Genomic DNA, 25,184 nt, shown 5'->3' on the forward strand with positions numbered 1-25,184 from the left:
ATTTCATTTTATACACAATTTATGCGAGTAGAGATGCATAATGGAAAGTAAGAGAAGGAACAGTTTTAACTTGTAACCTCAAAACTTTGTAAGATTTATATACTTCAGCAGATACATGTTATTTTCTCTGGAAACATCCATAGAAGGTTTCATAAATGAATATTATATAACAAAGAAAACTCAAATTTGTTTCTTTAATCTAAAAACAACTGGCACAAAAATACTTCATTAACTTGACATATTCTATCCTGAGGATATAAGAAAAAAGTCAGTGAGTGAGAAATTAATGTCCACAGTGTACCCTGTCATTTCAGCATTCACTGCTGCCAATATCACTGAAAAGAAAACAAATCTCTTAAAGGACTCAAAAATATTCAACTGCTAATTAGTCCCCTCCAAAGGAAAAGAGCTTGAAAAAGTAGTCATAGAAGAAAAAAAAAAATTGAGTATTTTCTGAGTAGTTCAAGAAAATAAGTCAAGCAACATAATGAATAATAAGATAATAAATTTAAGAGTTATTAGAATAGGTTTTAAAATTAAGTTTACACATGCTGGTAAATGTTTTTTATGATAAATACTACTGTAACTTGAATTAAAAACTCTGTTACCTCCAGATGTACTCTATTCCTGTCTCAATATTTGTTTTATAGAAACAATTCACCACTTCCTGCTGTTCTTTGAGCAAAACAAGTGTGATCTATACATGGTAGAAAAAGTTACTATGACCATCATGTGGCCAAATTCTAAGTTTACAGGAAAAAAATGAGATTATAAGGGTTGACTCAAAGTAATTATTCTATCAGTGATAATTAGAAATTTTGTATTATGCTGGAAATCAATTTTGGTATTAAACTGTCACAATTTGAAACATAAACATGATGATATTAGCTGGAACATAAACCACAGATACAATTTTTCCCCGAATTTATCTATAAAACAAGACATTTGGTATACATTTTCAGAGGTTTCCACTTTGTCTATAAAAATACACCTTCAATTTTACAGCAGACAGACAAATGATATTTGCAGGCACACACAATATATTAAAAGTTAGAGATTCTGGGTGGCATGGGGGTAACAGGGTTCTACAGAGAGAGGTGGAAAAGTTGTTCATGCAATTATAATCACACATCAAAAATCTCTTTTTCCCTCTCTTCTTTTACTGGTCCAGGACTGTGGATTTCAAATTAGGCATAAATTTTAAAAGTGGCTTTAAAAGGCTTGACCTTGTATGAAAAAAATGATTGCTCTCTTCATTGGGATGAATGTTTGCCTAAAAATAGACTAAAAATAATAAATATAAATAGACTAAAATAAAATAAAATAAATAAAATAAATAAAAATAGACTAAAATAATAAATAAAATATTATTCAGTCTCAGAACTTTTATTTTTAACACTAGGAATTACAAATAGTGTCTGCATACAGGCATAAATTTGCAGTTGAACTAATGCAATGTAAAGCTTTCATTATGTTAAAAACTCAAATTCTAGAACAATTAAGAGTGTCTGCTCTTATTCCAATGTGAAGAGAAATAGAGAAATATGCACATACCAATGAAAAGCCTGCATGTGTGGCTACTTTAGAAACGAAAATATTTTTGTTAAATTCTTGTCTTTCCTCATTAATAATATCCATACCTTTACAAAAGATCCCCAAAATGAGGATTAAGAGTATTTAATCAATTATGAATCTGCCACTTTAGGTAGAGCTTTTCAATTAGTTCTCTCTCTTTCTCAAAGTGGATCATAACTCCAGAAAGGGGTTAGCAGTGGCTTTCCTGGGGGTGGGGTCTGCTGCTGCTGCTGCTGCTGCTAAGTCGCTTCAGTCATGTCCGACTCTGTGCGACTCCATAGACGGTAGCCCACCGGGCTCCCCCATCCCTGGGATTCTCCAGGCAAGAACACTGGAGTGGGTTGCCATTTCCTTCTCCAATGCATGAAAGTGAAAAGTGAAAGTGAAGTCCCTCAGTCGTGTCCCACTCTTAGCGAGCTCATGGACTGCAGCCTACCAGGCTCCTCCCTCCATGGGATTTTCCAGGCAAGAGTATTGGAGTGGGGTGGGTGGGGTCTAGATACTTCTTAAAACATCTGAAACTTGAGACACTCCTTAAAGGTCATAATCCTGTATATTTCCAAGTGAAGAAAAGGATACATAAAGGGAGACAAATGAGGAGAGTGAGGCTGTGAAATGTGTCAGATGTCAAATGAATTCTTTTGTAAGTGGAGGACAAAATGGGATGTACTGAACTAAATGGAAAAAATAAGGTTCTTGGTTTCAGGTGCAATGCAGAAGATCTCAGACAATGATTTCAATTTTAATCTTCTCATTACAAAGGGCCATCCTGCCCACACCTGATATTTTTAACATACTTATTATGGCTTTGCCATAACACAGCATGTTAACAATCTATACATTCAAAAGGATGCTTGCAAACTTCATTCACATTAAAATTTATGCAGAATTGTTGGCAACACATTAAGAATAACAGTACATTCTGTAAACCATGACATATCACATTTTTTTACTTTATGCAAAGAAACAATATTTACAGGTCTTTAGGAGTTTAAATATTTTATCCACTAATATAAGTGATAATTAAGCAAAGTGCAGGACAAAACCAGTGCTATTAATTGCATGTCCTTTAAAAGCAGGTACGAGTAAAACCGTTTCTAAAAGCTACCAAAAGCTTATTTATGTATGTTCAGTAAGGGATTACAGAGCATTAAATAGCCTAGAAAAATGATGCATATTTAGAAATAGTAAGTATGAAAATTATAAGGCAGCATGCTCAGAACATGTTTTTGTTTTTTAAACACCTGCACTGATGTTATATTTAGTGGCAACTATATATATATATATATATATATATATACACATACATACACACACACATGTGTGTATTTATTTAAAAATTGACAGTGCAAAATACAAGCCTCATTTAACAACAACAAAAAGAATGTGCAAAATTTCTTCTTAAATCAACACAAATGAAAAGTGTGAGGAGAATATTCTACCATTATAAAGAATAAATTGAACACAGCAAAGGAGACCATCTTCATTCCAAAATCATCTACAAGGCACTAAGGGTAGGAAATGACAGGTAAAACAGAAGTGACTGAATAAAACTCCTCAGTCAGGTCGGAATATGGGATATTTTGGTAAGAATTCTATTAGTATTACCTGTAAAATAAAAATAAACAAGAATATATTGACAAAATTTTACAATTTTACTGCAACTTACACATAACCCCCCAAATTTATAATCACTTCTCACAGGACCATGTTTTGGTCTTATACTATAAAGCAAGTGAAATATATAAAACAGTTACAAAAGGAACTTACCACAAGTTATCATTAGATTGGCAATTAAACTGAAAAATATAATTACTTGCTATAGCTAATAGTTTTTATTATCTGATTTACAGTAACCATCTAGTTAACAGAAAAGCAAACCCTATTATATTTTAATGTCTTTCCCATTTTCCCTTGGTTCCCGTTTTTTGTAGCAAAGTGGAAGCGATTAAATGGGAAGCATACAAATTTTATTAGAATCTCTAGCAAAAATTTATTAGGATTAGGATTAGAAAAAAATACCTTCACTTATATTACATTTACATATTTTTCAATTACAACAGCTGATATTGGTTGAATATTATTATCTTTTAGAAGCTTTTTTGTAAAAAGTAGTGTTCAAATGGATTGATTAAAACATTTTAATTTAAAAAAGGTTTGGAAATAAAAATAATATATTTATAAAGTTACACAAAGTTACAATAATTTATACAAGGTTTTACCTACAGAGAATTTTAGATTTGTGGTCATTTGCACATTATCCTCAAAACTATTCAAAGTGGAGAAAGATACATAATAATCCTCACTTATGAAATAGAAATGGAATGTTTATTATTAAATATATATTACATGTCAGCAACTTAAAGTTTGGATAAATTTCATATTCTTTTGAATGTTAATGATACCCTATCTGTCACACTGGCTATATGTGACTTTATGTGTTGTGACTAAGATCGCAGATCTTTCAGTTTAAAAAAACTAGAATCTATAGTTTCTTCACTGAAAGCTATTAATAAATATCAGCTAAGAAAAAAAAAAAAGCCAGGAATATGAATCTAGAAGTCAATTCCTATTTTATGTAAGTTTTGACAAGATTACATTTAGAAATATTTGTTCATCTGTGCCCATCAACATGTGTTATGGTTTGTACCTGTGTTAGAAAAAGATTAAGGTTTTACCAGGTTTTCATCTGAGCATAGTAGCTAAAGTTTTTCTAAGATGTAAATAACTGTCAGCTTTCAAGATATTTTATTTTGGCTACAAACCTAAAAATGTGGAAGGAAACCTCTATGTTCCAAATGACAAAAGTTCAAGCTGAGAAGAAAAAAGGCAGAAAGAAGATGTGACAAATGATAAATACAGTAAAAAGTAACATTCAGGATGGAATCCAAAAATATGCAATTAAAGATAACTGCATACTTACATACTCCATCATATTGCTAGTTTCACATTTCCTTTTAGTCAACTTCCAGTGCAAAGCAAGCTAAGAAGGTAAAGTTTGTTAAGAATTTTAACAACAATTTATACTAATTATTACCTACACATTTGAATAAACCACTGAACAACAATCCAGGAATAAGATACTTTTAAAAATACTTTGTAAACAACAAATATTAAAAAGTGAGTATTCTCTAATTCATGCTTTTGTGGCTGACAATTTTCCATTTTTTCAATTTATTAATGCAAATATGAATGGAATACTTATTTGCTTAAACTTTCTTACCTTGTGATACAATCTGTTATTTTCCCATTCTAACAACTTTTGAATTGATCTTCTGGTCTATAAGAAAGAATCAAGACTTTGTTACAAGATGAAGAGCTTTGTAAACTATGTGTATATTCTTCTGCTTACTTGTAAGATCCCATTATTTTCTCCTCTTGCCTTTTCTTTCCAAAACAAAATATGTACAAATTACTCTGTGTTGTGAGTCCATTAATTGGACTATATAAAAACATTACCAGTACTGCTAGTAGTCCATTTATGAACCTAAATCTAGACTTTCGTATATCTTTTCACAAGGTTAGTTTTTTAACATACATATAATATGCCAAGCTAATCTGATTACTCATCAAATGTTTTCCTATCAGAGTTCTTTGCATAATACCTGACAAATAGTAGTCAAGGTCTATAAGTTGAGTAAAACAAACCAACATATATCAGAATTTCCACTGAAAAGAAGTACAAAATCAGGCAGTTGAAAAATTTGTATTTAGAGGAAAAAATAAAAACAAGAGAAGCAGCACTGTAGTAAACAGGAAGACAGAGGCTGAGTTTCTCATTTGGAGTGCATGTATTTTGAAAGGAATAAGAAAAGTTTGCAAAATGTTCCAAAACATTAAAATTAAAGACTGTTAGGCGTTTTTTATTTTTAACCAAACTTGGGTCTCCTGCATTGCAGGTGGATTCTTGACCATCTGAGCCATCAGGGAATCACAATAAATGGAGAGAGACTAAATATTTTCCTCCTAAGATTAGGAACAAGATAAGGATATCTCCTCCCGCTAGTTTTATTCAACAGCATATAGATGTTATAGCCAGAGCAACTAGACAAAAATAATAAAGGCATCCAAATTGTAAAAGGAAACATGAAACCATCTTCATTTGCAGAGGACATGATCTTGTATAGAGAAAACCCTAAGGAATCTAAAACACTACTTGAACTAATAAGTAAGAATTCTGGCCCCCATGATCTTCACTTCCTGGAGTTACACCTGTGAATGTTACACTACATTGCAAAAGGGACATTGCAATTGTAATTAAAGTTATTAATCATTTGGCTTTAGAATAGGGAGATTATTCTAGATTATTTTGGCAGACTCAATGTAATTCCATGAGCCCATAAAAGCAGAGAATTTTCTCCAGCTGATGGAAGAATAGCCAGAGGGGTCTGAAACACAAGAAGTACTCAAACCATCATTGCTGGCTTTAAGATGGAAAGGTCACATAGAAAGTCTAAGGAGGAAATGATTTCTGAAATCTGAAAGAGCTTGGGAGTAAGTTCTTTCCCAGAATCTCCAGAAAGGAATGCAGCTTTGCCAGCACCTTGATTTTGGCCTTGTAAGATTCTAATTAAAAAAAAAAAATGTGAAAGTGAAGTCGCTCAGTTGTGTCTGACTCTTTGTGAATAAGAGAACCCAATTAAGCCACACTGTACCTAGACTTCTGACTGTGAATTAATAAAATAGTGTTAAGTCATTAAGTTTGTGGAAATTTGGTATGCTAGACAGAAAAGTAATACAAGGTTCTTACATATAAAAATCAATTTTATTTCTATATACTATCAATGACCAATCTAAAAAAGAAAGTAAAAGATTAATCCCATTCACAATAGATTTTTTTTTTCATATGTTAATCCCATCCTCCTAAAAGAGAAAGTAAAAGATTAATCCCATTCACAATAGATTTTTCTTTTCATATGTTAATCCCATCCTCCTAATTTATCCCTATTCACAACAGATTTAAGTATAAAATATTTAGGAATAAATTTAACAAAAGAAGTATAAGATGTGTAAGGTGAAAACTAAAATACATTGCTAAAAGAAATTCCCTGGTGGTCCAGGGAGCCTGGTTTGGATCTCTGGTTGGGAAACTAAGATCCTGTAAGCTGCACAGTGTGGCCAAATAAAAACTCCAAAGAACAAAAAACACTGCTAAAATAAATTTCAAAAGAGGTAAATAAATGGAAAATATCCCATATATATGTATATATTCATGAGTTAGTTCTCACATTGACATTCTGGGTGGGCTCTTACTAACTTGATGTTATATTTGACACATAAAAACTTTTAATTTGATTAAGTCAAATTTATCTTTTAAAATAGCGTATGCACAAAATTAACTCAAAATGGATCAAAGACCAAGTCATTAAGAAATGAAACATTAAAACAACTAGAAGAAAACACAGGAGTACATCTTTTAAATCTTGAGTTAGGCAAAGCCCCCTTAAGATATGATATAAAAGGTACAAGCAAGACTATTTTAAAAGTTAATTTTGTTAGTTTGGGCAGACAGTGAAAATAGGTAGATCCCATTTTCCATAGTTCTGTGCAATAAAAGGCCTAAATCAAGTGGGTGATGTCAGGAGAGCAGCAACTATTTCCCTACCCACAGCTTCTGAAAAATAGGCAGGATAGTTGGCAAAGAATGAGTCCCTCTTTCTACAACATCTATGTTGTAGGTGAGCTGTTACAGCTGCTCTTACAACTGAGTGGCAGTTGCTATCTTCCCAGTGTCCTATGGCAGCCATATTCTGGGTAGATATGAGAGATGGGGAATATTAGCAGACCCCACTCTCCCTGGCTTTAGGTTAAGAAAAAATCCACAACTAATATCATACTAAATGGTGAAAGATTGAAAGCTTTTTCTCTAAGATAGAAAGAAGACAATGATTGCCACTTTTATTCAACATATTACTGGAAATTCTAGACAGAGAAATTAAGCAAGAAAAGAAATAAAAGGCATCCAAATCAAAGAGGAAGAAATAAAATTATCTCTCTTTGAAGGTGACATTATATTATGTGTAGAAAACCTTAAAGAACCCACAAAAAACCATGTTAGAGCTAGTTAACAAATTCAGGAACATTTCAGAATATGAAATCAACATGCAAAATTCAGATGCATTTCTATATAACAGCAGTAAACAATTCAAAACAGGAATTAAGAAAATATAATATTTCCAATAGTATCAAAAGAAGAAAATATTTAATAAATTTAAGCAAGGAGGCAAAAGACTTGTACACATAAAATTATAAAATGATACTAAAAGAAATTAAAGACTTAAATAAATGTAAAGAATCCTGTGTTCATAAATTGGAAGACTTAATATTGTTAAGATGACATTATTATCCAAAATGATCACAGATCCAACACAATCCTTATTAGAATACCAGTGACTTTTTATATAGAAATAGAAAATTTCATCTTAAAATTCACATGGAACCCCAGAAGACTCTTATTAGCCTAAAAATCTTGAAAATGAGAAACAAATGTAAAGGACTCACATTTCCTGATTTTAAAACTTATTACAAAGCAATAATAACCAAAAGAATACAGTACTGTCATAAAGATAGACATATAGACCAATGGAATAGAACAGAGAGCCTAGAAATAAACCCCTCAAATAAACAGTCACCAGATTTCTGACAAGAGTGACAACTGTTCAATGGGGAAAAAGGACTTTTAAATAAATACTGCAAAAACTAGATATCCATTTGTGAATGAATTAAGTTGAATTTTAAATTTATGCCATATGCAAAAATTAACTCAAAATGGATCAAAGAATTAAAAATAGAATGACAATCACAAAACTCTTAGAAGAAAACAGAGACAATCTTCACGACACTGAATTTTGCAATTATTTCTTAGATATGACACTGAAGCACAGGCCAAAAGGATGGCAGAAAATATCTGCAAATCACTTATCTGATAGGGGATTAATAATAAGAATATATGTGTATATATATATATATATGCCACAACTCAACAACAAATAACTAAACAAGCTAGTTACAAAATGGGCAAAGTACCTAATATACAAATGGTCAATAAGCAAATGTAAAATGCTCAACACTACCAGTCATTAAGGAAATACAAATCAAAACCACAATGAGATATCACTTTACACTCATTATGGTGGCTATTATCAGTAAAATGAAGAATAGTGAATGTTGGTGAAGATCTGGAGAAACTGGAAACCTTGTGCACAACTTACCAGAGTAGAAACGCAGAAGAGGAAAACTGTGGGAACTAGAACTAGGATAGCAATTTTTGTTGTTGCTGTTTGTTTGATATCAACACCTGAACTTTAATTAACAAATTGCTGGAAGCTCAGTGGGGACAAGTTTGAGAGTTCAAAATTCCAAAGGGGTCCCGTCTTGGTGGAGACTCCCACACTTTTATGACTTTATTACCAGGAGACCTATCATGTTCTCACAGTGATTGCAAAAAATCCCCTCATCCTTCCAGCAGGAGAAAGGGAAGAACAGTCAGTCACATTTATATATGCCCAGAACATTCTGTTCTTCTTAGCAAAGCCTGTTCTCCAGAGAAACTACTGTACCAGAGCCGAATCTACTGGGATATTATTAGAGCCTAACCAATCTTGGAGAAGGCAACACACAACTCTAGCATCCTCTAGCTTTCCTGTCCCACCTAAAGGGGAAAACAAAACAACAAAAAATCTGAGAAGCACTTCTGTAGGGTACAGCCCAGGAGCACAGGCTCAATAAAAAAATTAAGCCTAGACATAATACTATTGGAGAAGAAAATGGCAACCCACTCCAGTGTTCTTGCCTGGAGAGTCCCAGGGACGGGGGAGCCTGGTGGGCTGCCGTCTATGGGGTCACACAGAGTCAGACACGACTGAAGTGACTTAGCAACTGACTTAGCAGACATAACACTATAGAACATGTCCAGTTCCCCAAAACCTTGTTTAATCGTTAAGTTGTGTCCTACTCTTTGAAACCCCGTGGACTGTAGCCTGTCAGGCTCCACTGTCCATGGGGTTCCCCAGACAGAAATACTGAAATGGGTCGCCATTTCTTTGTACTTGGGATCTTCCCAACCCAGGGATTGAACCTATGTCTCCTGCATTGGCAGATGGATTCTTTACCACTGAGCCACCAGGGAATCCTCCTTCCCCAGCACCTTACCACTACATCAATAAGGCTTCTGTATTATAGTACAAGGAATACAATTAAAAGAACTGTGCATCTCAGGTGATGTCTAAGAAGTCTATAGGGAAATTCAAGGAAAATAGGCCAGACAAAAACAAGGACACTAAGAAAAGTTTAGCCTTCGATTTCTAATAGCTATGTGCATGCGTGCTCATTTGTGTCGAACTCTTTACAACCTCACAGACTATAGCTCTCCAGGCTCCAGTGTTCCTAGAATTTTCCAGGTGAGAATACTGCAGTGTACTGCCATTTCCTATTCTAGGGGATCTTTCTGACCCAGGGATCAAACTCGTGTCTCCTGCATTGGCAGGCAGATTTTTTATCATTGCACCACCTGGGAAGCCCTGTAACAGCTACAGTAAACAGTAAACACAGTCAAACAAAAAAATAAAATCTTACTTTAAAGGCCTATTTATCTCAGTTCCTTTTACCTAGGACATCATGTATAGCTTTCAAACAAAAATCAGAAGTCATACTAAAAGACAAAAAGTTTGAAAAGACAGAGCAAGCATTAGAATCAGACTCAGAAATAGCAGAGATGTTGAAATGATCAGACTGGGAATATAAATCAACTATGAAAAATATACTACATGCTCTAATGAAAAAAGTGGATAACATGAAAGAGTAGATGGATAATGTTAGAAGAGAAATGGAAACTATAAGAAAAAAATCAAAAGGAAATGGCAGAGAGCCAAAATATCAACAGAAATGAAGAATGCCTTTGATGGGCTCATCAATGATTGGAAATGGCTGAAGAAACCACTAATGAAGATTGAAGGCATATCAGTAGAAACTTACAAAACTAGAAGAAAAAGAAAAAAGAAAAACAAAACAGAATATCCAAGAACTATGGGACAATTACAAAACGAGCAATAGACCCATAATAGAAACTCTCCTTCTGTGCCACCAGGGAAGCCCTACATAATAGAAATATCAGAAGGTAGAGAGAAAAAAGAGGAGATGAAATAGTTAAAGCAATAATGACAATACAATTTCCCCAAATTAATGAAAGGCATCATGCTCATAGATAGAAAAAGCTCAGAATACAAAGCTGGATGGTGGTGGTAGTTTAGTCGCTAAGTTGTGTCCCGACTGTTGTGACCCCATGGAGTGTAGCCTGCCAGGTTCCTTTGTCCATAGGATCCTCCAGGCGAGAATACTAGAGTGGGTTGCCATTTCCTTCACCAACAAAGCTAGATAAATACTCCAAAATCTACACCTAATAATCTTATATTCAAACTACAGAAAGTCAAGGAAAAATGTTCAAAGATGCTAGGGGAGAAAATACCTTACATATAAAGAAGCAAGGATAAGAGTCATATTAGCCACCTCCTTAGAAACTATGCAAGCATAGAAAAAAGTGGAATGAAATGTTAAACGTTTTAAAATAAAATACTACCAACCTAGAATTCCATCTGTGCCCAGCAAAACTGTCCTTCAAAGATCAAAGAGAAATAAAGACTAAGACAAAAAATTAAGGGCCTCTGTTGCTACTAGACCCTCCTTGTTTAGTTTCTAAATAACTTATGTTAAAATAAGTTACTTAGAAAGAAGTAAAACACTACAAGTAAGAAATCTGGATCTACATAAAGAAAGAGTGTTAGAGAAGAAACAAATGGATGTAAAATAAAATCTTTCATTTCTTCTATTCTCAACTGATCTAATAGCACTTTGTTAATAACAATAATGTAGTCCATGATTATAGCTTATAGATAAGTAAAGTGAATGACAGTAATGTTATAAGGGATGGGAGGGAGGAGCTGGGAATATTGTATAATAAGGTAATTGTTCTACCTGGGAAGTGGTACCATGTTATTTGAAAGGGGACCTGGGTTGGTTTTATATGTATATATGTTGCAAACTCTCTTTAGGGAGCAACCACTAAAAAGATTAAAAAGTAGGATTAGTGATATAGTAAGGGAAGATAAATAATACTATCATACAAAAATAATTAAACAGAAGTCAAAAAGACTGCAAGACAAAAATATGAACAAAGAACAAGAGTAATGAATAGAAAACAGTAACAAACATGGTAAATATTAGTCAAATTATAACAATAATCACTTTAAATATCAAAGGTCTAAATATATCAATTCAAAAACAGAGACTGTCTAGGTTCGATGCAGGATACAGGATGCTTGGGGCTGGTGCACTGGGATGACCCAGAGAGATGTTATGGGGAGGGAGGTGGGAGGGGGGTTCAGGATTGGGAACATGTGTACACCCATGGTGGATTCATGTTGATATATGGCAAAACCAATATAATATTGTAAATAAAGAAATAAATAAATAAACAGAGACTGTCAGAAGGGATCAAGAAATAAAACAACTAAGTGCTGTTTACAAGACAACCACTTTAAATATGAAGACATACAGAACTGTAAGTAAAAAAATGGAGAAAGATACACCATAGTAATACTAATCAAAGGAAAGCTAGAGTCACTTTAGTAATTTTAAACAAAGCAGACTACAGAGTAAGGAAAATATTCAGAGATAAAGAGAGATATTACATAATGAAAAAGGGTCAACTTTCTAAGACATAACAGTTCTTGAATGTGAATGTGAAGTTGCTCGTTGTGTCTGACTCTGCAACCCTATGGACTGTAGCCTACCAGGCTCCTCTGTCCATGGGATTTTCCAGGCAATAGTACTGGAGTGGACTGCCATTTCCTTCTTCAAGGGATCTTCCCAACCCAGGGATTGAACCCGGGTCTCCTGCATCGTAGACAGACGCTTTACTATCTTGAGCCACCAGGGAAGTCTTAATTGAACAATTCTTAACTGAATTTAACTCAGATGACCATTATATCTACTACTGTGGGCAAGAATCCCTTAGAAGAAATGGAATAGCCATCAGTCAACAAAAGAGCCTGAAATGCATTACTTGGATGCAATCTCAAAAACGACATAATGATCTCTGTTTGTTTCCAAGGCAAACCATTCAATATCATGGTAATTCAAGTCTATGCCCCAGCCAGTAATGCTGAAAAAGCTGACATTGAATGGTTCTATGAAGACCTACAAGACCTTCTAGAACTAACAACCAAAAAAGATGTCGTTTTCATTATAGGGGACTGGAATGCAAAAGCAGGAAGTCAAGAAACACCTGGAGTAACAGGCAGATCTGGCCTTGGGAGTACAGAATGAAGCAGGGCAAAGGCTAATACAGTTTTGCCAAGAGAATGCACTGATCATAGAAAATATCCTCTTCCAACAACACAAGAGAAGACTCTACACATGGACATAACTACATGGTCAATACAGAAATCAGACTGATTATATTCTTTGCAGCCAAAGATGGAGAAGCTCTATACATTCAGCAAAAACAAGACTGGGAGCTGACTGTGGCTCAGATCATGAATGCCTTTTTGCCAAATTCAGACTTAAATTGAAGAAACTAGGGAAAACCACTAGACCATTTAGGTATGACCTAAATCAAATCCCTTAAAATTATACAGTGGAAGGGAGAAATGGATTCAAGGGATTAGATTTGATAGACAGAGTGCCTAATGAACTATGGACGGAGGTTTATGACAACATTGTACACGAGACAGGGAGCAAGACCATCCCCAAGAAAAAGAAATACAAAAAAGCAAAATGGCTATCTGAGGAGGCCTTACAAATAGCTGTGAAAAGAAGAGAAGTGAAAAGCAAAGGAGAAAAGGAAAGATATTCCCACTTGAATGCACAGTTTCAAAGAACAGCAAAGAGAGATAAGAAAGGCTTCACGAGTGATCAATGCAAAGAAATAGAGGAAAAAATAGAATGGGAAAGACTAAAGATCTCTTCAAGAAAATTAGAGATACCAAGGGAATATTTCATGCAAAGAAGGGCTCAATAAAGGACAGAAATGGTATGGACCTAACAGAAGCAGAAGATATTAAGAAGAGGTGGCAAGAATACACAGAAGAACTGTACAAAAAAGATCTTCACGACCAAGATAATCACGATGGTGTGATCACTCACCTAGAGCCAGACATTCTGGAATGTGAAGTCAAGTGGGCCTTAGGAAGCATCACTGCAAACAAAGCTAGTGGAGGTAATGGAATTCCAGTTGAGTGGTTTCAAATCCTGAAAGATGATGCTGGGAAAGTGCTGCACTCAATATGCCAGCAAATTTGGAAAACTCAGCAGTGGTCACAGGACTGGAAAAGGTCAGTTTTCATTCCAATCCCAAAGAAAGGCAATGCCAAAGAATGCTCAAACTACCACACAATTGCACTCATCTCACATGCTAGTAAAGTAATGCTCAAAATTCTCCAAGCCAGGCTTCAATGTAAGTGAAGTGTGAAATTCCAGATGTTCAAGCTGGTTTTAGAAGAGGCAGAGGAACCAGAGATCAAATTGGCAACATCCACTGGATCACTGAAAAGGCAAGAGAGTTCCAGAAAAACATGTATTTCTGCTTTATTGACGATGCCAAAGCCTTTGACTATGTGGATCACAATAAGCTGTGGAAAATTCTGGAAGATATAGGTATATCAGACCACCTGACTTGCCTCTTGAGAAATCTATATGCAGGTCAGGAAGCAACAGTTAGAACTGGACTTGGAACAACAGACTGGTTCCAAATAGGAAAAGGAGGACGTCAAGGCTGTATATTGTCACCCTGCTTATTTAACTTATATGCAGAGTACATCATGAGAAATGCTGGGCTGGAGGAAGCACAAGCTGGAATCAAGACTGCTGGGAGAAATATCAATAACCTCAGATATGCAGATGACACCACCCTTATGGCAGAAAGTGAAGAAGAACTAAAGAGCCTCTTGATGAAAGTGAAAGAGGAGAGTGAAAAAGTTGGCTTAAAGCTCAACATTCAGAAAACTAAGATAATGGCATCCAGTCCGATCACTTCATGGCAAATAGATGGAGAAACAGTAGAAACAGTGGCAGACTTTATTTTTGTGGGCTCCAAAATCACTGCAGATGGTGATTGCAGCCATGAAGTTAAAAGACACTCCTTGGAAGAAAAGTTATGATCAACCTAGATAGCATATTAAAAAAGTAGAGACATTACTTTGCCAATAAAGTTCCATCTAGTCAAGGCTATTATTTTTCCAGTAGTCCTTGTATGGATGTGAGAGTTAGACTATAGAGAAAGCTGAGTGCCAAACAATTGATGCTTTTGAACTGTGGTGTTAGAGAAGACTCTTGAGAGTCCCTTAGACTGCAAGGACATCCAACCAGCCTATCCTAAAGGAAATCAGTCCTGAATATTCATTGAAGGACTGATGTTGAAGCTGAAACTCCAATACTTTGGCCACCTGATGCAAAGAACTGACGCATTTGAAAAGACCCTGATGCTGGGAAAGATTGAAGGCCAGAGGAGAAGGGGATGTCAGAGGATGAGATGGTTAGATGGCATCACTGACTCAATGGGCATGAGTTTGAGTAAACTCTGGGAGTTGGTGATGGACAGAGAGGCCTGGTTGCTGCAGTCTATGGGGTCGCAAAGAGTCGGACATTGACTGAGTGACTGAAGTGATGCGTAACAAAAGAGCATCAAACTACGTGAGGCAATAACTGATGGAACTGAAGGGAGAAACAGAGGAGTCCCCTATTATAGTTGGCAACTTCAATAGCCCTCTATCAGAAACAGATCAAGTAGGCATAAAGTTGGTAAGGACACAGGTGAATTCAAGAGCACTACTCATCTACTGGATATATCTGACATCTACAGACTACTTCATCTAACAACAGCAAATGATAGATTATTCTCAAGCTGAGGTGGAACATATACCAAGACAGACCACATTGTGGGTCATAAAACACATCTTTAGAGATTTCAAAGAACAGAAATCATACAACATATGCTCTGAGACCACAACAGAAAAATAGCGGAAAATCCACAAATACTTGGAGATTAAATAGCACATTTTCAAGTAACACATGGCTAAGAAGAAATCTCAAGAGAAATTTTAAAATACTTTGAACTAAATGTAAATGAAAACAAAACTTATCAAAATTTGTGGAATGCATTAAAAGCAGTAGCACTGAATATATATATATTAGTAAAGAAGAAATACCTTGAATCAACCATATATGCTTGCCCCTTAGGGGAAAAAATAGCAAACTAAAGTAAGAAGAAAATAAATTAAAATTAGAGTAAAAATCAATGAAACTAACAATAGGACTTCAATAGAGAAAAGTCAACAAATAAGTAACTGGCTCTTTGAAAGATCAGTAAAATTAATATGTGTCTAGGCAGGTTAACTACAAAAAAAAGAAAGGAGACAAAAATGTTACAAAGTTTCAGAAACAAAATATGGGTTATCACTACTGAAGCCATGGACATTAAAAGGAAAATATAGGAACATTATTAACAAATCTATGCCCATGAATTTGATAAGCTAGATGAAAAGGGCTGATTATGTGAAAGACACTGTCTACTAAAGCCCATGTAAGGAGAAATAGAAAATCTTGATAGGCTTCTGTCTATTAAAGAAACTGAGTCAATAATTAATAACCTCCCCAAATAGAAAACATCATGCCCAGATGGGTTCAAACATTTAAGGAAGAAATACCAGTGCTCTACTGTTGCAGCCTGGTGGAGCAGAGACCAGACTCAAGAGTGTGGCAAACTGCGCCCTTGTGATCATCCTAGTAAGTATGCCAAACAGACATTCTTGGGGTGGGACCTGCTTTCTGCTCCACTTCACTGCCTACCCCTGCATCCATCTCCATGGAAACAAAACAAGATATTCCTGATCAACAGCAGAGCCTGTGCTAACCAAACTCCCCAGTATAGCTATTCCTTAATGAGCTCATGTGACTTCTGCCAATTAAAGTATGGGCTGAAAGGAGCCATTTTGTCTTCCTGCCATGGAGAGCAGAAGGGCCCCCTGACTCCTCGTTTGCCAAATTATATGTGTCTGTCTTTTCATTACGTGCTCACCCCTGTTTCAGGTCTTTCTCACCTGTTGTGCTGGACGTGGCACTCTACAATCTCGTCCATAAAAGAGAAGCAGAGAGAATATTTCCTAATTCATTCTATGAGGCCAGTATTACAGAACCGGACAAAGGTATTATATGAGAAGAAAACTGCAGACCCAATATTTCTCATGAACATAGATGCAAAAACTTGTACAAAACATTAGCAAAGAAATACAACAATATACACTACAATAAGTGGGTTTATCTCACATATGCAAATCTGGTTCATCATTCAAAAATCAATTAATATGTAAGCCATCCCATCAACAGATTAAAAAAGAAAAATCACATAATCACATCAACAGAGGCAGAAAAAATATTTGACAAAATACAACACTCATTTACGAGAAAAATTCTTGGCAAACAAGGAAGAGAGGAACTTCTTCAAGTTGATAAAGAACATCTTACCAAAAAACCTACAGTTAATATCAAACTTGATGATGAGAAACTCAAAGTTATTCCTATTAAGATCAGGAACAAGGCAAGGATATTCCCTCTCACCACTGCTTTTCAACATCATTCTAGAAGTCCTAGGTAATGCAATAAGATAAGAAAAAAAGGTATACATAATAAGAAGAAATATAAATTATCTTACTTCATAGATGATTGTCTATGTAGAAAACCTGAAAAATCAACAAAACTCCTTGAATTAATATGCAATTATAGAAAGGATGCAGGATACAAGATTAACATACCAAAGTATATTGGTATACATGATGGTACATATCTTTATACATCGTCAAAACCCATGGAATGTACAACATGAAGAGCGAACTCTTATGTAAACTATGGATTTTAGTTAGTAATAATAATGTGTCAATACTGGCTCATCAGTTTTAACAACTGTACTTCAATAGAGCAAGATGTTAATAACAGGGAAAATTGGGGGTTGAGTGAGGGAGGTATATGGGAACTTTGCTTTTTCTCTCATTTTTTTCTGTAAACCTCAAATTGTTCAAAAATAGTCTATTAATTAAGATATTATCTATAAAAAGTACTAATGAGAAAATATTCTTGGATAAAAACTTGAGAGAATCCACTGCCTACAGACCTACCATATAAGAAATACTGTGGGGAGTTCCTCAGGCTGAAACCATAGCACACCAGGTATTAATATGAGTCCACATACAGAAAAAGGAAAACTGAGAAGCTCAATGAATTCCAAGTAGGATAAACTCAGAGACCCATACTGATAGAAACTTTATTCAAACCTTTGAAAGCCAAAAACAAAAAGAAAAATCTTGGAAGCAGCAACAGAGAAGCAACTTATGTATAAGGAGCTCTTCAGTCAGATTAACAGCCAATTTCACATCAGCAACCAAGAGGTTCAGAAGAAGTAGAATGACACTTTTAAAGTGCTAAAGGAAAAAAAAAAATGTCATTCAAGAATTCTATACTTAACAAAACTATCCTTTCAGAAAAAGGAGAAATTATGATACTCCCAGATAAGCACCGAGGGAGTTCACTGCTATTAGAATTGCCTTTAAGAAATGATCGGAGAAGGCAATGGCACCCCACTCCAGTACTCTTGCCTGGAAAATCCTATGGATGGAGGAGCCTGGTAGGCTGCAGTCCATGGGGTCGCTAAGAGTCAGGCACAACTGAGTGACTTCACTTTCACTTTTCACTTTCGTGCACTGGAGAAGGAAATGTCAACCCACTCCAGTGTTCTTGCCTGGAGAATCCCAGGGACGGGGGAGCCTGGTAGGCTGCCATCTAGGGTTGCACAGAGTCAGACACGACTGAAGCAACTTAGCAGCAGCAGCAGCATAAGAAATGATAAAAAGTGTCCTTCAGACTGAAATGAAAGAACACTGGACAATAACTCAAGCTATATGATGAAATAAAGAACATCAGTAAAACTGAATAAATAAATATAAAAGCCAACATTGTTGTTTTTATTTTGAAATTTCTATTTTCATACTATATGATTTAAAAGACAGATGTATAAAATGATAATTATAAATACATATTAAAGGATATATAATATATAAGATGCAACTTGTGATAATAACACATATGGGGAGGTATGTGCATGGACAGAAGCAGAATCTGTATATTACTGAATTTAAAGTGGTATTAATTCAAACTAGTATGTTACAAGTTTAAGATATTAGTTATAATCCCCAGGGTAACATATAAGAAAATAGCTAAATATATATACAAAAAAGGAAATGAGAAGGCATGTGGCACACTATAAAAATTATTTAAATATAAAATAAGGAAGTAATGGAGTGAGTATAAAAAAAAGATATGACACATGGGAAACAAAAGACAAAATGACAGAAGTCCTCCCTTATCTATTACAGATTGAATTATGTTCCCCCCAAATTCATATATTCAAGTGTCACAATTACTAGTACCTGGGAATGTGACTATATTTGGAGACGTGGGTTTTAAAGTGGTAATTAAGCTAAAATGAGATAATTAGTGTTTATGTGTTTAGTCACTCAGTTGTGTGTGACTTTGCAATCCCATGGACTATAGCCCACCAAGCTCCTCTGTCCATGGGGATTCTCTAGGCAAGAATACGAGAGTGGGTTACCACGGCCTCCTCCAGGGAATCTTCCCAACTCAGGGATCGAACCCAGGTCTCCCACATTGCAGGCATTTTCTTTATGATCTGAGCTACCAGGGAAACCCAAAAATTAGGGTTTGCCCTAATCCAATATGCTGCTGCTGCAATATGACTAGTGTCCTTATAAAAAGAGATTAGGACACGGATATGTATAGAAGGAACCAGGTGAAGGCACATGAAGACCTAGGGAGAAAAACAGCCATCTATAAGCCAAGGAGAGAAGATTCAGGAAAAAAAAAAAAAAAAAAGCATTAGCTTTCCGAAAACCTTGACTTCAGACTTACAGCCTCTGGAACTGTGAGAAAATGCATTTCTGTTGTCTAAACCACCTAGTCTGTGGTACTTTATTAAGGCAGCCCTGGCAAACTATGCCAAAGCCTTTGACTGTGTGGATCACAATAAACTGTGGAAAATTCTGAAAGAGATGGGAATACCAGATCACCTGACCTGCCTCTTGAGAAACCTATATGCAGGTCAGGAAGCAACAGTTAGAACTGGACATGGAACAACAGACTGGTTCCAAATAGGAAAAGGAGGACGTCAAGGCTGTATATTGTCACCCTGCTTATTTAACTTCTATGCTGAGTACATCATGAGAAATGCTGGACTGGAAGAAGCACAAGCTGGAATCAAGATTGCTGGGAGAAATATCAATAACCTCAGATATGCAGATGACACCACCCTTATGCCAGAGAGTGAAGAGGAACTAAACAGCCTCTTGATGAAAGTGAAAGAGGAGAGTGAAAAAGTTGGCTTAAAGCTCAACATTCAGAAAACGAAGATCATGGCATCTGGTCCCATCACTTCATGGCAAATAGATGGGGAAACAGTGGAAACAGTGTCAGATTTTATTTTTGGGGGCTCAAAAATCACTGCAGATGGTGACTGCAGCCATGAAATTAAAAGACGCTTACTCCTTGGAAGAAAAGTTATGACCAATCTAGACAGCATATTGAAAAGCAGAGACATTACTTTGCCAACAAAGGTCCATCTAGTCAAGGCTATGGTTTTTCCAGTAGTCATGTATGTATGTGAGAGTTGGACTGTGAAGAAGGCTGAGCATCGAAGAATTGGTGCTTTTGAACTGTGGTGTTGGAGAAGACTCTTGAGAGTCCCTTGGACTGCAAGGAGATCCAACCAGTCCATTCTGAAGATCAGCCCTTGGTGTTCTTTGGAAGGAATGATGCTAAAGCTGAAACTCCAGTACTTTGGCCACCTCGTGCGAAGAGTTGACTCATTGGAAAAGACTCTGATGCTGTGAGGGATTTGGGGCAGGAGGAGAAGGGGACGACAGAGGATGAGATGGCTGGATGGCATCACTGACTCGATGGACGTGAGTTTGAGTGAACTCCGGGAGTTGGTGAGGGACAGGGAGGCCTGGCATGCTGCAATTCATGGGGTCGCAAAGAGTTGGACACGACTGGGTGAGAACTGAACTGAACTGGCAAACTAGTATATTATCATTAATGACTCTAAATGCAAATAGATTAAACTCTTAATTAAAAGGGAGAGATATACAGCATGGATATAAAAATATGATCCATGAGTCTACAGGAAACTCAGATTAGATTCAAGACACAAGTAGGTTGAAAGTGAGAGGACAGAAAAAGACTTTCCACTGTAAATAGTAACCAAAAAAAAAAAAAAAGAAAAAAAAAAGGGCTGGGGCAGATAGATTTGGACAAAATAGATTTCAACTATAAAAAAGTTACAAGAGAAAAAGATGCTCAGTATCCGTCTTAATACACTCAGGCTACTATGACAAAAGACCATATTTTAGGTGGCTTAAACAATAGCTCTAAAGTATGGGAAGTCTTAGATCAGAGTATCAACATAGTTGCTTGAATTCTTATGGGAGCACTCATCCTGGCTTATGGACAACTTCCTTTTTGCTGTATCCTCATACAGTAGAGAGATACAGAGCAGCTCTCTGATCTTTTCTTATAAGGGCATTAACACACAATGAGCACACCATGTTCATGACTTTATCTAAATCTAATAACCTTCCAAGGGCCAAAGTACCAATCACCTCTAAATACCATCAGATTAAAGGGGAGGGCTGCAACATATGACTTTTGAGGGAACACAATTCCATAACAATATATAGTGATGAAAATAAAATCTTTCAAGAGGAAATGACAATTATAAACATATATACAACTATCAACAGATCTGCAAAATACATGAAGCAAAAACTGACAGAACTGAAGGGAGAAACAGACAATTCTACAATAATAGCTAGGACTTCAATACCCCACTTTCAATAGTGGATAGAACAATTATGCAGAAGATCAATACAGAAAGGCAGGACTTGAACAACACTGTGAAACAACTAGATCTAACAGGCATATATAGAACCTTCCACCCCACAACAATACAATTTTCTTCTTGAGTGTACATGGAGTATTCTCCAGGATAGGCTATATGTTATACCACTAAATAAGCCTCAATAAATTTAAAAAGATTAAAATCATACAAAGTATCTTTTCTAATAACAATGGAATTAAATTAGAAATCATAAGGAAAACAACATTATTGGTTCATGTTGTAAGCCTGAGATAATAGTCCCTTCCCTCTGAACATCCCTCTCAATTTAGTAAATATTATAGCAAAAACAAAGGTAAAAGTTAAAAGTAATTTCAAATTAAAGGATGGTAGTATGCTTAGGCCTGAAAATTGATGTACTATCACTAAGGTAAATATAAGAATGGTTAAGTGAAAACCTTCATTTCATATATCATGTAGCCATAGAATCCTATCAGAGCCAAGAGAGACTCAGGGCATTCTGGTTTGTATTTCTTTTCTTTCAACTAATTTGCTAGAAAAATAACCATGATGTATATGGGCAAAAAAAAGTTTACAAGGCAGACTGTTTACATAGTTCTTTCTTGTAAACATTTTATAATCATTTATTTATACAGCAATGACCTTTGACACAGGGCAGATTAATCATATTATTTCCATTTTATTTTGTGGATAAACACAGACATGACTTTCATGAAGCTAGATTCCTCATTAGAAAGGCTAGAGCCACTCTTAAATTGTTGCATTTTATTTTTTATTTCTTCATGTAGACAAAAAAAGCAGTGAGGTACCTTAAATCTCTTCATCTTCACAACCACCTTAAAGTAAGTAATATCTGGATTTTATAGGTGAAGAAGTTGAGGCTCCAGAAAGGACAGTGTCTTGTACAAGGTTACTAGAATATGCTTGGTGCTTCATTGTCTAGTGTGTTAACAAGTTAGTATGTACAACATTGAGGGTCCTAACGATAAAGTGTACAGAGCAAGGCAGATAATGTAAATGCTGGGTAGTTCTGTGGTGAATCAGAGACCACATGTCCTATTTAAAGGAAGCAGCCACCACTCAGCAAGGGCCAACTGCTGAAATGTAGGCATGTGGGTCCCATATTTCCAGATTTTTAGATTTTACAAGAGACACTGGCTATTTCAAATTTTATTTTAATATTCTAATTTTTAAATGCTAGCAATTGATTTAAATGTTTAAAGAATAGAGTGGGCTGGATTTAGCCCACAGGACAATAGTCTGCATATCTGTACTTAATAGACATAGGGAGAAATCATAGCATCAGTGTTAATGCTAAATCAGTAGCGCTCATAGTAAAATCACATGACTGAATAAACTGCTTCTATTTCAGGCCTTGTGGTGGAGGTGTTAATAAACAGGCAACTATGTAAACAGATCATCAGAAAAAAAGATCCTGGATAATATTAAAATAAAAAAAATCTGTTCTTAAAGTAACTGAAATTGGCTATATCTGTGTGATGAAAAAAATCTCATAATTAATTTAACTTATAGAAAGCCATTTGAGAACACTGTTCATATTTTGACAAACAATAAACTAAGCTCTATTTAAAATAAAGCTCTGACCTACTGGTAGTGACCAAAAGGATTAATAAAATGCCCAATTTTCCATTCAAAAAATGATAGGGGTGGCAGTATTTTATTTTTGGAAACAGACATTAAGAAGGGCAGGAGAAAGATGGAGAGGAACATATGAGTACTCGGTGGGAATCTTTCTGGTTTTTATGAAACAACTGTACCATTAATTATACCCCATCAAGGTGTTGTGAATTTGAATATACTTATTATTTAGAAGTTTCAGTGAATCATCAATGTTGTACAGGGAAAAGAATTGGAGGCAAATGAATTAATTTTCCTCATTGACTTGAATTAAAAAGTTTAAAGATATCTTCCCAGTGGGGAAAATATCATTCTGAAGATCAAAATTAAATTTTAAAGAAAATCAGATTAAGACAGTAGTCTTAAATCTATGATACAATGAGTAATGTCATGCCAGAATGTTGTTTCAACATGTTCAAAACTAACCAAGATTTCCCCCACCAACTTTGTAGATTACTTTCACTTCTTCAGATCAAGAAAAAACTCTCCCATACACTTGCGACTCGGAAATACTTTAAATCATAACTTCAGGTTTTGTAAAAAGAATAAGTAGCCAAGTTACATTTACTTAAGTACTCCACTTACTTTGTACTTATTTAAAATAATGACTGGAACCCATATTAAGTAATAAAATGTTGATAAAGGTTGGACAAATGGCTTAATATCACCGGTCCTGAGTTTCTTTATGTCTAGAATGAGGACAGCATTGCTAGGAGAATTAAATCCTGTAAAGTACTTGGCACACAACAACTGTTCAATAAATGTTAGCTCATTATTATTACACAATAAAATGGTTACTCACTCTTTTGTTGAGACAAATAACAGGCCACAGGCTGCAACCCAATGTGCAACAGCAGCAGAGACAACCACAGAGCAACCATTTCACATTGACTGGGAGAGCCTTTTTCAAACATGCATTCACACGGCCAATGCTGGTCTTAAATTCTTCTGGGGCCACCTACAACAAGGGCACAATCTTTAACACTTTGAGGGCAGCTTTCTACTGTTTATCTCTAAACCTAAATAAAATGTTTGTCTTATTACAAACACTTTAAGGAATTACACATATTTATTTCCTCCCTATCTTTCCCTATAAATAGGTATTACATGCTCTTGGATGACATCAGAAAGCAAAACAATATAATTCCATGTTTACAGAACTTATTCTGATGTTTGAAAACAATCTTCTGAAATTACCAATAATAAAATGACAACAGTAAAATTCGTAGTAAAGGATACCATCACACAGTTTTCTTACCAGTTATTCTCATTATTAAGGCAATATTATTTATAGTCTCCAGTCACTCTGACTAAAGGTTGAATAAGACTAGAAGCATAATATAACAATAAAACCGCAATACTACTACAGGAAATAGAATTAAATTTAGACGGCAACTCTCAAATCTTTTCTCCCTGGTAAATTTGCAACATAACAACTTAAACACTTGCCATTGTTTGTAGGGAAAAGGTACATTAACAAAAGACAGTGAGAAATGATCACATTCAAAAAACATTTTAGCATAAAATGGATTCATAACTGCTGTAAATTTTAGAAGTTGAGAGATCCTTAAATATACAAATTTAATATTTTTAATTACTACCTCCATTCCTGGAAGTGGATGCTTATGGTTCTCTGTAAACAATGACAAAGTCAGTTCAAACACACGATCATGACAAGCATAATTAGATTTATACCCAAAATTCTGCTTGAAGGTTATACAATTCAAAGGTATACTAAAAATACTCTGCTTTCAATGAAATCACATTTCTAGATCACAAAAATGATTCCCTTTCATTTAGAAAGCTGTCACACTGTAAAATCTATAAGAAAAAATTCCACCATCTGGCTATGCAGGCAAAAATTACGAAATTGTTAGGAAAAATAAGTTGCTGTAAAGTAAAAAACCCATTAGCATGTTTGGCATCAAAAATATAGAGCTCCACAACTCTTCTAAGTAAAAACTGTTCTACAGGAATCAAATTATTACATTTTTGTCTT

The 25,184-nt window shown here is 35.2% G+C and overlaps 1 protein-coding gene across 1 annotated transcript in view; it reads right to left on the bottom strand.

Annotated features, from left to right (window-relative positions):
* Nucleotides 1-3,132: 3,132 nt before the first annotated feature.
* The window catches only part of CHIC1 (cysteine rich hydrophobic domain 1), a 40,636-nt gene continuing 18,584 nt past the window's right edge, over nt 3,133-25,184 (bottom strand). The window contains exons 3-6 of the mRNA XM_052663686.1: nt 23,988-24,143; nt 4,799-4,855; nt 4,499-4,558; nt 3,133-3,183 (exon numbers count right to left, since the gene is read on the bottom strand). Of these exons, the coding sequence (XP_052519646.1) occupies nt 3,133-3,183; nt 4,499-4,558; nt 4,799-4,855; nt 23,988-24,143 (324 nt within the window). The remainder of the gene's footprint in view (nt 3,184-4,498; nt 4,559-4,798; nt 4,856-23,987; nt 24,144-25,184) is intronic.

The sequence above is a fragment of the Budorcas taxicolor genome, chromosome X, assembly GCF_023091745.1.
Source record: "Budorcas taxicolor isolate Tak-1 chromosome X, Takin1.1, whole genome shotgun sequence".
Classification (NCBI taxonomy): Eukaryota; Metazoa; Chordata; class Mammalia; order Artiodactyla; family Bovidae; genus Budorcas; species Budorcas taxicolor.